This window comes from Narcine bancroftii, chromosome 11 (assembly GCF_036971445.1).
Source record: "Narcine bancroftii isolate sNarBan1 chromosome 11, sNarBan1.hap1, whole genome shotgun sequence".
Taxonomy (NCBI): domain Eukaryota; kingdom Metazoa; phylum Chordata; class Chondrichthyes; order Torpediniformes; family Narcinidae; genus Narcine; species Narcine bancroftii.
The window spans coordinates 13,813,227-13,829,866 of NC_091479.1; the positions used below are offsets into that span (position 1 = coordinate 13,813,227).

General features: G+C 47.1%; 1 protein-coding gene across 1 annotated transcript in view; it reads right to left on the reverse strand.

Annotated features, from left to right (window-relative positions):
- Positions 1-16,640, reverse strand: part of LOC138745531 (zinc finger protein 208-like) — a 38,914-nt gene that overhangs the window by 19,138 nt on the left and 3,136 nt on the right. The window contains exons 2-3 of the mRNA XM_069902669.1: positions 8,201-9,455; positions 3,631-3,635 (exon numbers count right to left, since the gene is read on the reverse strand). Coding sequence (XP_069758770.1) covers positions 3,631-3,635; positions 8,201-9,455 — 1,260 coding nt within the window. The remainder of the gene's footprint in view (positions 1-3,630; positions 3,636-8,200; positions 9,456-16,640) is intronic.

Below are 16,640 nucleotides of genomic sequence, written 5' to 3' on the forward strand. Positions count from 1 at the left end.
GAATTATAGGCCGGTGAGCCTTACATCAGTAGTGGGCAAAATGATGGAATCCATTATTAAGGATGTAATAGCGGAGCATATGACTAGCAGAGAAGGGATCGGACAGAGTCAGCATGGATTTACAAAAGGTAAATCGTGCTTGACAAATCTATTGGAATTCTTTGAGATGGTGACAGGTAAAATAGATGGGGGAGAGCCAGTGGATGTGGTGTACCTGGATTTCCAAAAGGCCTTCGATAAGGTCCCACATAAACGACTGGCATGCAAAATCAAGGCTCATGGGATTGGGGGCAAGGTATTGATGTGGATTGAGAACTGGCTGGCAGATAGAAGACAGAGAGTTGGGATAAACGGCTCATTTTCTGAATGGCAGGTGGTGACCAGTGGGGTACCACAGGGATCTGTACTGGGATCCCAGCTGTTCACAATTTACATTAATGATCTGGATGAGGGGATTGGATGAAATATCTCCAAATTTGCAGATGACTCTAAGTTAGGAGGGGTTGTGTGCACGGAAGAGGGGGGTCAGGAAGCTCCAGTGTGATTTGGATAAATTGAGGGACTGGGCAGATCCATGGCAAATGCACTACAATGTGGATAAATGTGAGGTTATCCACTTTGGTAATACAAACCAGAGGGCAGATTACTCTTTGAATGGCAATAGATTGGGAGATGGGGGAGTGCAGAGAGACCTAGGGGTTCTTGTGCACCAGTCACTGAAGGCGAACATGCAGGTACAGCAGGCGGTTAAAAAGGCAAATGGTATGTTGGCCTTCATATCAAGTGGGTTTGAGTATAGGAGCTGTACAGCTGTACAGAGCCTTGGTGAGACCCCACCTGGAGTATTGTGTGCAGTTTTGGTCACCTTATCTAAGGAAGGATGTTCTTGTAATGGAGGGAGTGCAGAGGCGATTCACCAGGTTGATACCTGGAATGGCAGGAGTAACTTATGAGGAAAGATTGCGCAAATTGGGATTGTACTCGCTGGAGTTTAGAAGATTGAGAGGGGATCTCATAGAGACATATAAAATTCTGGCAGGACTGGACAGAATGGATATGGAAGGGAAGTTTCCAATGGTGGGGGAGTCCAGAACCCGGGGCCATGGTTCGAGGATAATAGGCAAACCATTTAGGACTGAGATGAGGAGGAATTTCTATACCCAGAGGGTGGTGAATCTGTGGAATTCATTGCCACAGAGATCAGTAGAGGTAGGTTCATTAAATCTATTTAAGAGGGAATTAGATCTATTTCTTCAGTATAAGGGTATTAAAGGTTACGGAGAGAAGACGGGGACGGGGTACTGAACTTTAAGATCAGCCATCATCTCGTTGAATGGCGGAGCAGGCCTGAAGGGCCGAATGACCTTCTCCTGCTCCTATCTTCTATGTTTCTATTAATTCTGATGCATTTGTATCTCAAAGATCAATTCAAAATGACTGTCATTCTGACCAATGAAGTAAGAGACAATTAGCATACAAGATCTTCAAAAAAAGTTCTCATCGGGTGTTCGTTCCTGATCTCTTGTCTGTCTTCAACTTTATAGTTTATTTATCAAATTACTATGTCAAACAGCAAGAACTTCTAGAATAGCAGCAATCAGCATTCCCTCTATCTGTCTGAAACAGTGTACTGACCACTGAGGTATAGGCTCAGCAATAATTAATATAACTTTATTTGTTTCTTCCTGTTACTTATTCTATTCTTCTTTGGCTTGGCTTCGCGGACGAAGATTTATGGAGGGGGTAAAAGTCCACGTCAGCTGCAGGCTCGTTTGTGGCTGACAAGTCCGATGCGAGACAGGCAGACACGGTTGCAGCGGCTGCAGGGGAAAAATGGTGGGTTGGGGTTGGGTGTTGGGTTTTTCCTCCTTTGCCTTTTGTCCGTGAGGTGGGCTCTGCGGTCTTCTTCAAAGGAGGTTTCTGCCCGCCAAACTGTGAGGCGCCAAGATGCACGGTTTGAGGCGATATCAGCCCACTGGCGGTGGTCAATGTGGCAGGCACCAAGAGATTTCTTTAGGCAGTCCTTGTACCTTTTCTTTGGTGCACCTCTGTCACGGTGGCCAGTGGAGAGCTCGCCATATAACACGATCTTGGGAAGGCGATGGTCCTCCATTCTGGAGACGTGACCTACCCAGCGCAGCGTGAGGTCGACTTATTCTATTAACACACAAGGAACTGCAGATTTCAGGTTAAAGCTCTTCAACACTGAAATGTTGAAATTGACTCTATTACTCCCACTGGTCTTGTTGACTCGGTGGGTTTCTCCAACTGGTTGTTTATTTGCTATTCTTTTTTATGCCCTGTTTTACAGTAGGTAAATGTGTTCTCTAACAATTGGACCATTTGAGCTTCCCCTTCCACTTTGCTCTATTGTTCAGTTTTGGCAATTGAGAAATATGTGGTACATGGTTGGGAAGGGTTCGGAGGGCAATGGTCAGGGTGCAGGTCAGTGGGATGTCACTAAACCCTGCTACAGCATCGGTGGTCCTCAACATACCCCATGCTAACACCAAACATTGGTCCTTCAGTGACATTTGCTGAAATGCCCAATGTTACCTTATTTCCCTATTCTAAACCCTGTATGGTATCTTCACGGTTTTGTATGGAGACACCAATGCCCCTGAGGGTAAAGCCCACAACCCAGGACATCACGGGCAAAACCCTCCCCACCATCGAGAACACCGACAGGGAACGCTGCTGTTGGACAGCAGCAGCAATCCTCAAGGATCCACACCCCCTAGCACATGCACTGTTCTCATTGCTACCATCAGGAAAGAGGTCTAGATACCACAAGACTCACACCCCCAGGTTCAGGAACAGCTGCTCCCCCTCCACATCAGACTCCTCAACAACAAACTCAATCAGGGACTTATTTAAGGACACTTACTAGTGCACTTTATTTACTTTTTTTTTCTGAGTTGCACAAACAGTTTGATTACATTTCTTTATTTGTTTACATGTGTGCATTGAGTACAGTTTTTTTTCCACTACCAATGAGGGGTAATTCTGCCTCACCCACAGAAAAAAGAATCTCAGGGTTGTATGTGATATCATGTGTGTACTCTGACAATAAATCTGAAATCTCAATCCAATGCTTCCATTCTGCCGAATCCATCAACCAATATCGCCTATTCTCTCATTTCCCCAACATTTCTCATCCCCTCCAATGTATCCCTATCATCCAATACTGTGACTGACAATTTCCAATCAGAAATCCCTGTTCTATTTACCAAAATTGCCCTATCATCTATGCTTCTCCATGGTTTAACGCTATTCTCATTACCCAACTCTGCAGGATTGCCTTTCTCTCTCACGCAAGTGGGCTGAAGAGCCTGTTTCTGTGCTGTATGGTTCTATGGTTCTTGTTTTGAATTCTAACTCACTGACCATCTCTCTTGATATCTTCTGCTCCATAGACAAAAATAATTGCACTCTGTGGGATGCACACTGGAAGAACAATTCACTGCAACTTTCCAAAGACAATGACGACCCTTTTCCACAACTAATGCTATAAGCTTTTGTTTTTATGCCATCCTTCTCAATTTAAAGAACCTGTCGACAGGACTCCAAGTGCATGACTTCCACTAACTTCTTCTTAAAGATTTTGAGAGATTTTTTTCCGTCTAACACAGCTTCTAATAAAGAACAACACAAAAGGTCAAACAAGAGATGGTTGTATTCAAAACTGGGTACAGTGAAGCCCCAGTGTCCAGCACCTTCATGGATCAGAAGATGCCAGATAAGTGAATATTCTGGCTGCTTGAGGCAGCAGGTTGTGTGACTGTCAAACTAATGGCAAGGTGCACCAATTTTAAACCTCCACATTTTTACCTATTTATTTTCTGCAATTTAATTCTGGTTGCTTGATTCTGGATAACGGGTTTTACTGTATTTAGTCAAAGTCAAAATTCAGATTTATTGACAGAGTACAAACATAGCATCACGTACAACCCTGAGCTTATTTTTCTTGCAGTCAAGCTGAATTTCTTGGTTGATCCACTGTTTGAAAGGCAATGATTTCCATAGTTTGGTCCAGTTGGTTCTGTTAGAACAGTGGTTTTCAAACTTTTTCTTTGCACTCACATAGCACCTTAAGTAATCCCTTTTTAATCACAGACCACCTATGGCATAAGGTGGTATGTATGTTTGAAAAGCACTGTGTTAGAAGGAAAACACTCAATTAGACGTGGTGATGCTGTTACGTTCAAACAGCACATTCTGACTGAATTTTCCAACTTCAGGTAGCCCCCTGCCCCTCTCCACTTCCATCTCTCCTTTACCTGTTCTCTTCCTCACTTTATCTCCTCCACCTTCACCTTTGTCACTCCAGCTCTTCCCCCCCTTCTTCAGCCCACCCTGTGCTCGATGCTGGATATCTCCCATTTCCCCCTTTAACCTCAGCAAAGGGCCGTCCTGAAACATTGACAGACTATTTCTCTCCGCTGATGCTGCCTTTCCATTGGATCCCTCCTGCTTCTCTTTGTTCTCTCCCCATTGCCACATGTGGCAATGATCTTCCATCTCCTCATTCATTAATTTGACACAAAGTGCATAATCAACAAACTATGTTCCTTTTCTGCCATTATTTTTTTTCTTAACGCAAATGCTCTTGTACTTTCCTGTCCAGATGATCTCATCAATCATCAACGATCCCTAGTAGGATCATAAAGGCTTTCAGATGCAATTAGTTTTTCATAAAATTACTGTATCATCTGATGTTTTAGCTATACAATTTTAAAATTTGATCTTTGGCAGCTGACTGAAACGTGTTGCTGAGTCTGATTGACATTCATTGCAAGAAATAAGTAAATAGGCCAACAGCTTGTTCTATCATTCAAGATTATGGATAACATTTTGCCTTTACTTCACTTGTCTCTAGTTCTACTCCCCTGATGCCTTTCCCCTATTGCTCTCTCTCTCTCTTTCTCTCTCTCTCTCCCTCTCCCCACACCCCCCCCCCATTTCCCTCTGTCTCCTTTCACAGAGTCAAAATGAATTCCCACCTCTCCTCTTTATCCTATCAGTTGGTCTGGACTCCTCTGGCCAGCCTTCACCCTTTATACTGACACCTTCCTGTTCTCTGCTTATTCCTGAGAAGCTTGTGACCTATCTTTACTGCCTATGGACGCTGTGAGACTGGCTGAGTTCCTCCTGCATTTCTGAGTGGTTTTGCTCTACTTCACTTTCCCCTAGACTCTCTATACCTACTCATTTTCTTAATATCCGATATTCCATTGAGATCAGTCTTGATGATGAGAGATAATGGGAGTTTATTGAAATGCACTGACATTTGACAAAAAAATTATGGCAGCAATCAGCGGTGACTTTCTAAGGGATGCAGAGACCCAAGCCTCTAATTCTGCCTGGCCTGTAGGAAGAAGAATCTCAGGTGTGTATGCGTCCGGGTTATGAACAACTTGTATTTACGAGCGGGCTGTTCCCCAATTTGCGCATGTGCATAAATGCACATAATGTTACCTCACAAACTAAATACTTGTTCCATCTTGTATACAAATTTGGGTTATGGGCAGACCCAGGTAAAAGAACTCATTTTCAACCTGGGTTGTACTTTGACATTAAATCTGAACTCTGAATTCTACTCGCTGCAACATTTCCTTATTCCTGCTCTTCCAACATTCTGTCTCACTACCTTCCCACCATTCTCCTCCTAGATTCTACCATTCAGATGTACATTGGAGGCAATTTACAGCGGTGAATTAACCTACCAAATCATACCGTTGGGATATTCGAGAAATTCAGAGCACCTGGAGAAATCCCACCAAATCACGGAGAATGTGGAATCTCCTCATAACGTGTTCCAGTTCTCATGCTCCATTTATTGCTATCTCAGTGTTCGCCTTTCTCTCCTCTACCTCTATCTACCAGCTCTCATTAACCTCTCACTCAAATGGTGACATGGCTTCTGCTTTCAAATATATTAATTCTCTCCATCCCAGCCCTTTGTCAATTGAAACTATTACCTTGTTTTTTTTTAATCTCTAGCAATCCTGGTGACCTTAAATGTTAATTCTGAATAACCAAATTAACCAAGGCCACCCATAAATTGGAGAAGCAACATCTAATATCTGGTCTGGGCACTCTCCAATCAGATGGCATTAACGTTAACTTTTCTGGTCTCTGCTAGATTACTCCCTGTCTCCCTCTCTTCCCCACCCCTCTGTCTCCTTTCCTCCAGCTCTCCACCCCTTTCCCTCTCCATTCACAGAGCCTCCCCCCCCACTATTTCCAGATGTGCCCTCTCTCCCTTATCCACCTATTACCTTCTGCCTGTTGGCATGTCCTCCGCCACCGTCCCTCCTCAACCCACCAGCCTATTCAAGCACCAACTTACATTCTGCTCATACATTGATGATGGGCTTAATCCTGAAATGTCTGATATGTATCTTTATCTTTGCTATATAAAGTACTCTGTTTGACCTGCTGAGTTTTCCCAGCCTTGTGATTTTACTTCAATCACGGCATCTGCAGAACTTTCGAGTTGCACTGTTCCTCTCTATTAACTGATTCTCTTACCACAGATCCTGCTTGATGGAGACAAAGAATTGTGGATAGGCTGTAGGTGTATTGCTTTTTCAGAGCACTTATGTGGCCTCTCTGGTTCCATTTAAGTTGTATATTTTATATAGACAAACTACCTTGATTTGGTTGAAGGTATACAAAACCTTATAACCCGAAATGACTCTCCAATCCCCACTCTCTTTGATTGGACCTTCTCTATTGCTTTGTAACAGATGCAATGTAACCTCAGTGCACTATTGTCCGCATCTAATCCTCCACCTGCTTTTCATGAGGGCTGAAATGATCTTTACAAAGATCTACAGTAAATAGTTCAGTGTCAAGATCGAGGAGAGTTGACATTCAGGCAGCCCTTCAAAAGTGAAGCAGAAAAGGAAAATGCACAGCAGAGGCTAAAAATAAATAGGAAATGAAAGAACAGAATTTGTGAATACTACATTTTAAACCCCAAAACATCTCACAACCCACTGGTCACTTTTTTTTCTCCAAAAGTGCTGCATTACAGACCTTCATTATCCTTTGAGAATAGTGCACTTTGACAAATGAAATGGGCACAATACGTTAAAAGTAATAGGAGAATTAACCAGTTATTTGTTCATGGGACATGCCTTAGTTTTAAGATAGACTGCAAAGACGCTACAACAACATTATGGAGAAATACTGCTATTAATTACCACTCTACTGTATGTGGCTGAGATTGATAACATAGAAGGATAATTTCAAATTTTTTTCAGAAAAATTATCCCGTTGTTCTCGCTGCTACCATCAGGAAAGAGGTATAAGGTTTACAAATAGCTGCTACTCCTCAACAATAAACTCATCAGGGACTCAGTTAAGCACTCTCATTTTTGCACTTTGTTTTCTCTCGCTATTCCACAATCAGTTTGTTTACATTTCTTTATTTGTTTACGTGTGCGTTGAGTACAGTTTTTCGTTCCCAATAAGTGGTGATTCTGTTTCGTCCGCAGAAAAAGGAATTTCAGATGTCATGTATGTCCTCTGACAAGAAGATAAATCTGAACGTTCTGTGTAAATGGTTGGATTGCAGTACCATACACATTGCAGTCTTACACCAAACCCACCAGAGGTTGTAACGAGTTGTACACCCTCCCCGTGACCATGTAGGTTTCCTCCAGTTTCCTCCCACAGTTTAGGAAACACCCATTCTCACATGCAGCAAAGGCTTCCAGACTCTTACCCCTTCCTCCTCCTCAAGTACTTCTCCCAAAATGGCCAAGCTCCCTAATACCACCTTCCCCTAGCCTCCTCCATCACCAGAATAGGGAGAGACGGGAGAAGCTATCAGTTGAGTTAAGTTCACAGGATTGGGCAAAATAGCAATTTAGCACAGAATGGATGGGGCAAATGACCTGCTTCTGCACTGTTCTGTGGTTCAACAGTAGAAAGACCATTCAAATAATCCTATGTAAAGCACAAGCACAGCCCTCGCTATTCAATAGACAACACACCAGAGAGTCAAGGTCCAGGTCATTTATTTGGCATGTACCAAGTATATTAAGCTGCAGGACAGTGACAGGGCTGTTAAGATTAGTTAGATAGGGATGGGATGATGGGCACGGTACATCCCTGGCTAGAATAACAGGGATGTGGGGTCAGATTAACAACAGAATCCAGCTCACTTGTGGACCTGCTGGTGCTTCACCAGGCCGGATGATTTGGAGAAGCTCTTGCTGCAGCTAAAGCAGGTGAAAGGCCTCTCGCCGGTGTGGACCCGCTGATGGTTCCTCAGGCTGGAGGATTGGGTGAAGCTCTTGCCGCACTCTGGGCAGGTGAATGGCTTCTCTCCGGTATGGAGCAATCGGTGTTTCTGAAGGCCTGCCCTCCTGGTGAAGCCCTTGTCGCACTCGGGGCAGGTGAAGGGCCTCTCCCCAGTGTGGACCCGCTGGTGGGTTCTCAGATTGAAGATCTGGATGAAGCCCTTGCCGCACTCAGGGCAAGTGAAGGGCCACTCCCCGGTGTGGACCCGCTGGTGGGTCCTCAGGCTGGAGTTGTGAGTGAAGCCCTTGCCGCACTCAGGGCAGGTGAAGGGCCTCTCCCTGGTGTGGACCCACTGGTGGGTCCTCAAATTGGAGATCTGGCAGAAGCCCTTGTCACACTCGGGGCAGGTGAAGGGCCTCTCCCTGGTGTGGACCCACTGGTGGGACCACAGGTGGGATGACTGGGAGAAGCTCTTGCCGCACTCGGTGCAGGTGAAAGGCTTCTCACCGGTATGGAGCAATCGGTGTTTCTGAAAGCCTTGTCTCGTGATGAAGCTCTTGTCACACTCGGGGCAAGTGAATGGCTTCTCCCCGGTGTGAAGCAATTGGTGTTTCTGAAGGCCTGCCCTCCTGGTGAAGCCCTTGTCGCACTCGGGGCAGGTGAATGGCCTTTCCCCAGAGTGGACCCGCTGGTGTGTCCGCAGGTGGGACGGCTCGGTGAATCCTTTGTCGCACTCGGGGCAGGTGAAGGGCCTCTCACCGGTGTGAACCCATTGGTGGGACCGCAGGTGGGATGACTGGGTGAAACTCTTGCCACACTCGGGGCAGGTGAAAGGCTTCTCCCCGGTGTGGAGCAATCGGTGTTTCTGAACACCTGAACTTGTGGTGAATCCCTTGCAGCACTCAGGGCAGGTGAAAGGCTTCTCCCCGGTGTGGACCCGCTGGTGTTTCTCAAGGCTTGACAACGTGGTTAAGGCCTTCCCGCACTCGGGGCAGGTGAAGGGTCTCTCCCCCGTGTGGACCCGCTGGTGGGTCCTTAAACTGCAGATGTGGGTGAAAGCCTTCTCGCACTCGGAGCAGGTGAAGGGTCTCTCCCCGGTGTGGACCCTCTGGTGGGTCCTCAAATTGGAGATCTGGGTGAAGCCCTTGCCGCACTCAGGGCAGGTGAAGGGTCTCTCCCCCGTGTGGACCCTCTGGTGCCTCGTTAAGTCACTGGACCCTTTGAAGTTCTTCCCGCAGGTGGAGCACTGAAACGGGTTCATGGGGACCAGAGGGGGGGGGGACCAGAGGGGGGGGGGACACCAGAGGGTGGGGGGGGGGACCAGAGGGGGGGGGGACACCAGAGGGGGGGGACACCAGAGGGGGGGGGGACACCAGAGGGGGGACACCAGAGGGGGGGGACACCAGAGGGGGGGGGGACACCAGAGGGGGGGGGGACACCAGAGGGTGGGGGGGGACACCAGAGGGTGGGGGGGAGACCAGAGGGTGGGGGGGGACACCAGAGGGGGGGGGACACCAGAGGGGGGGGGACACCAGAGGGGGGGGACACCAGAGGGGGGGACCAGAGGGGGGGCCAGAGGGGGGGGCCAGAGGGGGGGGAACCAGAGGGGGGGCCAGGGGATAGATCAATGCAGTCCTGTCCCGGGCGTGCGCAGCCCGATGCCGGCTCCCGGACAGCGGGTTCAATCAAGGCCGAGGCCGGGTGCCGGGGGGAAGCGTCCTCCAGCCGGCCGTGAGCAACCCCGGGCCCCGCTGCTCCGCTCTCCTCCCGCCCGGGCAGCAAGGCCTGGAGCCCTGGTGCGGCTGCCCGGCGCGTGACGTCACTCCGCGCGCACCTGCGCACTCCCGGCTTGCCCGGGGACGGGGCCCGGTCTGGGCCGAGGAGACGTCTGGGTAACAGGCCTCGCCATCGCTCGCGGCCGGACCCCACTCCCCACCCGGCGCGGTCAAGCTCCGACGTCCCAATCTCCCGACAAAACGGCGCCGCGGGGCCAAAGAGACCTCGTGGGCGGCGGCAGCGAGCGGAGAGGGAGAGTCCCGAGCCGGAGTGGTCCGGGGGGAAGGGGGGGGGGTCAGAGAGGGGGAGGGGGGAGAGATGGGGGGGGGGATAAGGAGCTGGAGGGAGGGAATGGGTGGGGGGAGAGACTTGATGGAGTGAGAAGGGGCTGGAGGGAGAGACGGGGGGGGATGGGGCGAGATAGAAGGGGCCGGAGGGAGTCTGGTGGGGTGGGGGGTGGAGAGACAAGGCGCTTGAGGGAGAGAGAAGGGGCTGGCGGGAGAGACGGGGGGAGAGAGAAGGGGCTGGAGGGAGTGACGGGGGGGGAGAGAAATAAGGGGCTGGAGGGAGAGACGTGTGGGGGGGGGGGTGGTGGGGGATGGAGGGGGACTTTGAGTATCTCAGGCCAATTGGCTGAGTTGACAAGGATGGAAAGATTCGACAGTGCGGGGCGGTGAGAAACCGCGATGCAAGAACTGGGAGAACATAGGGAAAAGGTGCGAGGAAATGTATGCAAACGAAAGGATGGAAAACAGATGAAGGGAAGCGTGGACATTAAGTAATTAGCAGAGGTTAATGTTGTCACATATGTGGCCCGAAATGTGAAGTTAAAAAAACATTAAACACAAGTTTTATCAGGTAAACTTCTCCCAGTGGCTTTATTTTCCCGAATCCTTTGTTCTCCTGCTTGTGCTCTTATCTCTCTCTCTCATACCACGTGACTTCTGGTACATCTCATACATATTCATCATTGTGACATCCCTCCTTTAATCAGAAATAAACTTTACCTTCACTTACCAATATCCCTCGGAAACCTACAAACATCGTAACTAATGGTAATACAATAACTCTACCACATAAAATTTACTTCCTACAGCACTCATACATGCATTTTATGATATAAGATTAAAATACTGTCCCAAAGCTCTTATTAAAACTATGGCACAAAGTCTTCGTATCGTTTGGGCGCTTTCCGGTTTCGTTTCGGCCTGCCTGCGATATTGTTGTCGCTTCTCGGTTGTTCACTCTCAGCGTCGGAAATACTGCTCGCCACGGCTTCAGGTGTTTCTGGCGCTCTAGTCACTTCATCAGGAGTGCTTGTAACTGCCTCTGGAACATCATCAGGTCTCTCAGTTTCAGCATCTCGTATTGGCCTTTCAATCTCATCGCTCGATATATCTCTGGACTGGTACCTTTTTACACCTGATACATTTCTCTTATACAGGACTCCAGTCGGAGACTTGACTGTCACCATACTGCCAGTTCTGGATACGACAGTATAGGGTTGATGGTAATAAGGTGTGTCTAGCTTACCACCAGTTTCATGCCTCACTAGAACATTATCTCCTGGCATGATGTCTGAGTACTTGGCTCCACGTTTCGAATCTGTGTACAGCTTTACTACACCTTTCTTTTCAGCATCGTGGTCGCTCATCTGGTCGTCTTGGATTTCCTTTATTTCTGGCATTTTTGTGCGGATTTTTCTCCCAAAAAATGCTTCTGCAGGACTTTTTCCAGTGGTTGCATGAGGCGTTGCTCGATAGACAGCCAATGCTTCTCGCCAATTTTGTCCTTCTGCGTGTGCAATCCTCAATCGTTTTTCAATGGACTAATTTTGTCTCTCTACTTCTCCGTTGGCTTGCGGCCATTTCGGAGTTACTTTATGATGGTGGATACCTGTGGTCCTCATGTATTCCGCAAATGTCTCTGAAATGAATTGTGGACCATTGTCAGAGTGTAATGTAACAGGTAATCCATATCTTGCGAATGTCTCTGCTAACGCTTGTATTGTTTTTTCAGTGGTTGTGGACTTCAACACCACGTACTCATAGTATCTGCTGTAGTAATCTATTACTACCATAATTGATTCACCCGTCGGTAAAGGTCCAAGAAAATCAACAGCTACGTCGATCCATGGTCCTGTCGGAAGTTGCGTACTCCGGATCGGTTCTGGCGGATTACTCCTACTTGTGATTTGACATCCGTGACAAGTTTTAACAAATTTCTCTGCGTCTTTATCACAACCTGGCCACCAAACCTTGGTTCTGAGGTTTTGCTTGTAACCAACAATGCCTAGGTGTCCTTCATGTGCTAAGGATACAATCTTCGGTCTCAATCTTTGCGGTATCACCAATCTGCAACCTCTCAATACACACTGTCTGATGCAACAAAGTTCGTCTCTAATGGGAATGTAAGCCTTGTGAGTACACTTGTCCCATTGTCCACTCTGTATGCATTCTCTTACTTCCCTGAGTTCTGGATCACGTTCGGATTCTCTCTCGACTTCCTTCGTACTCACAGCTTTCGGTGTCGCCTGAATAGCTACGAAACGTACAAAGCTCTCTGTTTCTGTTCCCAATTCTGACTTGGATTGTGGACCACCATCCTTCACCAATCTGGACAGCGGATCAGCAATGTTTGTTTTCCCTGCAATGTGGATTACTTTATATTTGTAGGGTTGTAGTCTGAGTACCCATCTCTCTATTCTGGCACATGGTTTGGATCTAGGTGCATAGATCACCTCTAATGGCTTATGATCTGTGATGAGTTCAAATTCAATGCCGTATAAATATGCATGGAACCTCTCACAGGCCCATACAAGTCCGAGTGCTTCTTTCTCTGTCTGAGAGTGTCTTCTTTCCACATCTGATAATGATCTGCTGGCATAGGCAATGATTCTTGGTCCTCCATCATGCATCTGGACCAACACAGCTCCTAAACCAACCGGGCTGGCATCCGCTATGACTTTGGTTGATGCCGCCGGTTCGTAATATCCAAGAGTTTTTGCATCTGTCAGGCTTTGCTTCAGCGCTGTGAACGTTTTCTTCTGCTCAGATCCAAAATGAAATGGTACACCTTTCCTGGTTAGTTTCCTTAGTGGTTCTGCCACTGTAGCGAAATTAGGAATGAACTTTGCACAAAAATTAACCAATCCTAGGAAACTCCTCACCTCTGTTGCGTTCTGAGGTGCACGTGCCTCTTCAATAGCTTTCACCTTGGCCTCTGCAGGGTTTAGTCCTTCCCTTGTAAGTCTGTGTCCCATGAAGTCCATTTCTGACACACCGAACTGGCACTTGTTTCCATTCACGGTAAGGCCTGCCTCCTGTAGTCTAGATAGTACACGCCTCAACCGTTTGTCATGCTCTTCCTTCGTTGGTGCATGGACTATGATGTCGTCAGAAATGTTGGCAACTCCAGGAATGCCTTGAATCACTCGATGGATTTCATACTGGTAGATCTCCGAAGCTGCATTAATTCCAAATGATAGTCTCTTGTAATGATACAATCCACAGTGAGTCACAAATGTTGTCACATCTCGGGAACCTGGATCCAGCTCAAATTGATGATAGCCCCATTTCAGATCAATTTTTGAGAATACCTTACTGGTAGTTAGTTCTTGAAGTATTTCTTCCACTGTTGGTATAGGGTGTCGTTCTCTAATTATAGCTTCATTGGCCATTCTCATGTCAACACATAGTCTTATGTCACCCTTTGGTTTGGGCACAATCACTACGGGACTGACCCTTTGTGTTGAATGTTCCACCGGTTCAATAATGTCTTGTTCGATCAATTCTTTAATTTTGGCTTCGACTTTCCCACGAAGTCCAAACGGAGTTCGGCGCATTGGTTGTGCCTTGGGTTTGACCGTTTCATCTACCGCTAGCTTCAATTGTCGACCTTTCAGCTTTCCTACTCCTTGGAAGACTGCGGGGAATTCTTGCTTCATATCCTCGTATGACTGAATTGAATTGACACAGCTCCAATATGAAGTATTGCCAGGTCTTGCGCTGTGCTTCTACTCAGCAATGGTTCTCCCCTCTCTTCTATGACCATAAACTCTGCTTCGGTGTACTTATCTCCAGCTTCAACAGTTGCAGTAAAACATCCAATGGTCTGCAATGGCTTGGTTGCTGTGTATGGATACAGTTTCTTGGAACACTTCTTTGAGGTACAGATGATCTTTTTCCTTTTCAACTTCTCTCATAAATGTCGATCAATCACATTACTGTCACTGCCTGAGTCTACAATGACCTGCACTGTCACTCCACCAATGATCACTGGGACCTTCTCATGACGTACTTCATTCAACGTAAATTGGTAACAACTCTGTTCCTCCTGGGTATCATCATCGTCACCGTCTATCTGGCGAATGGTGTCTTTCTTTCCAGGATACTTTCCTTTCCCCCAGGCTTTGCCTTTGGAAGTTGTACTCTTCCTCTTCTGGTCTGCATTGGACTTGCTTTTGCACTTCTTTGCAAAGTGGTCCTTACCTCCACACTTTCTGCAAACTTTGCCTTTGGCCGGGCAATATGGGTCTTTTCCAAAGTGACCTCAGTTTCCACATCGATAACACTCCACGTCCTGTGTCAACATATATCTTGGCTGATTATGGCGATGTGAGAGCCTCTTAATTTGCTGGCTTGAGTTGTCTTTCAGGGTCATGGTATGAAATTGCCCTTCAACAGCCTCTAATGCAGCCGCAATGGTTAAAGCATCGGTGAGTTCCAACTCACTCCCTCTTTCCAGTAGACGTCTTCTGAGTTTATCCGATCTGCAGTGCTGTACGACTTGATCCAATAATTGCTTGTCCAAATCAGCTGGCATGTAATTGCATCCAACAGCTAGCTGGCGTAGTCTCGTCACGTACTGAGCAATTGTCTGGCCATCTTCTTGTCTCGTTCTCCGAAACAAATGGCGTTGAAATGTAGCATTCGGTGTCACTACATAGTGTGCATTTAATGCATCTACCGCTTTCCAGTACTCATCCTTTCTTCCAGTATTCAAAAGTGTCTTAAATGTTTCCCGAACTGAGGGTCCTGCAGTGAAAAGAAGTAACGCCCTTCTCTGCGCTTTTTGTTCAACTGTACCGGTATCTAGAAATAGGCCACGACTGTCGGCGTAGGATTCAAATTCTTCCAGCTATGCCTTCCACTTCACACTTACAGTGCTTGCATCACCCGTTGGGTCAAAATGAGCAATTCCACTATGTGTTAGAAAGTCACTGTCTGCCCCAGCCATGAGGAAATATTCCAGCCCCAAAAGTACTCAGTCAAAGAGAAAATTCTTATCACCTTGAAGTTGTCTGTAATCCTCTGTAATCTTGTTTAGTCTTTAATTTTCTTCAAGCTTCTTTCATCCTCGTTGCCAATGTCACATTGTGGCCCGAAATGTGAAGTTAATAAAACATTAAACACAAGTTTTATCAGGTAAACTTCTCCCAGTGGCTTTATTTTCCTGTTTCCTTTGTTCTCTTGCTTGTGCTCTTATCTCTCTCTCTCATACCACATGACTTCCGGAACATCTCATACATATTCATTATCATGACAAATGTAGGATTCTTGGAGCCCGAGAAAATGAAAATAATTTTGGGCCACATCAGAAACACTTGAGATGGTTTTCCCGCAAGAAGTCGACGAACAGCAATTGCCCCGCCTCCTGCAGATAAACCGATCTCCCAGTCTCCTCCCGTCGCCCCTATATCGAGGCCCCAGCATAAGGAACGGATGCAGTGGAAGATGCTTTGCAAAGTCACGAGAGAAGTGTTGCTTTACTTGTAAGGAGGCGAGCCTGGAGATGTGGGTGGAGCACTTGGTGCAGACACAAGTGTGGCTCTCAGTTGGGGGAATTAGGAGGAAGGGACGAGGAGGCTAGGCAGTTACAAAGGGAGTGGAGTGGTCCCTGCAGGGAGGGGAACGATGTGTCTGGTGGTGGGATCCTGTTGTAGGTTGCGGACCTTGCAGAGAAATTCCAATTTGATGCAAGGCAGAAGAACCAAGGGAGTTGGTTGCAAAGTGATTGGGGCAGGCATGCTGAGAATCCCTTCTGTATAGTGAGTGGCATCAGACTGGGAGAAGCTGTCAAAGTGAGGTGGACACAGACTCAAATTTTATTTTTTGAAAATAAAATTAGACATACAGCACAGTAACGGGCCATTTCGGTTGTGTCCATGCCGCCCAATTGACCTACACCCCCAGTACGTTTCAAATGTTGGTAGGAAACTGGATTGGCCAAGGAAAACCCACAAAGATACGGAGAAAATATAAATAGACCTTACAGACAGCACGTGATTCGAGTCCCAATCACTGGTGCTGTAATGGTGTTGCGCTAACCGCTGCGCGAAACGTACTCCCCCTCTTGCTTTCCAAAGGAAATGCCATGGAAAACTGCGTGCCTGCGGATAAATTGCCTCAAACAAGGCAGAATGAGCCCAAAAAAATTCAACATTCTTGTGAATTGTAAGGCGAGGATGGAGCATAGGAAGTGAGGGAGACAGGACCTTATGGAGATTCATGAAATCACCAAGGGCATGGAGAAGCTAGTCAGTCATCATCTTTTCCCCAAGATTGGGGGGGGGGGGGGGGCGGGGGAATCTAAAACTGCAAGGTGTA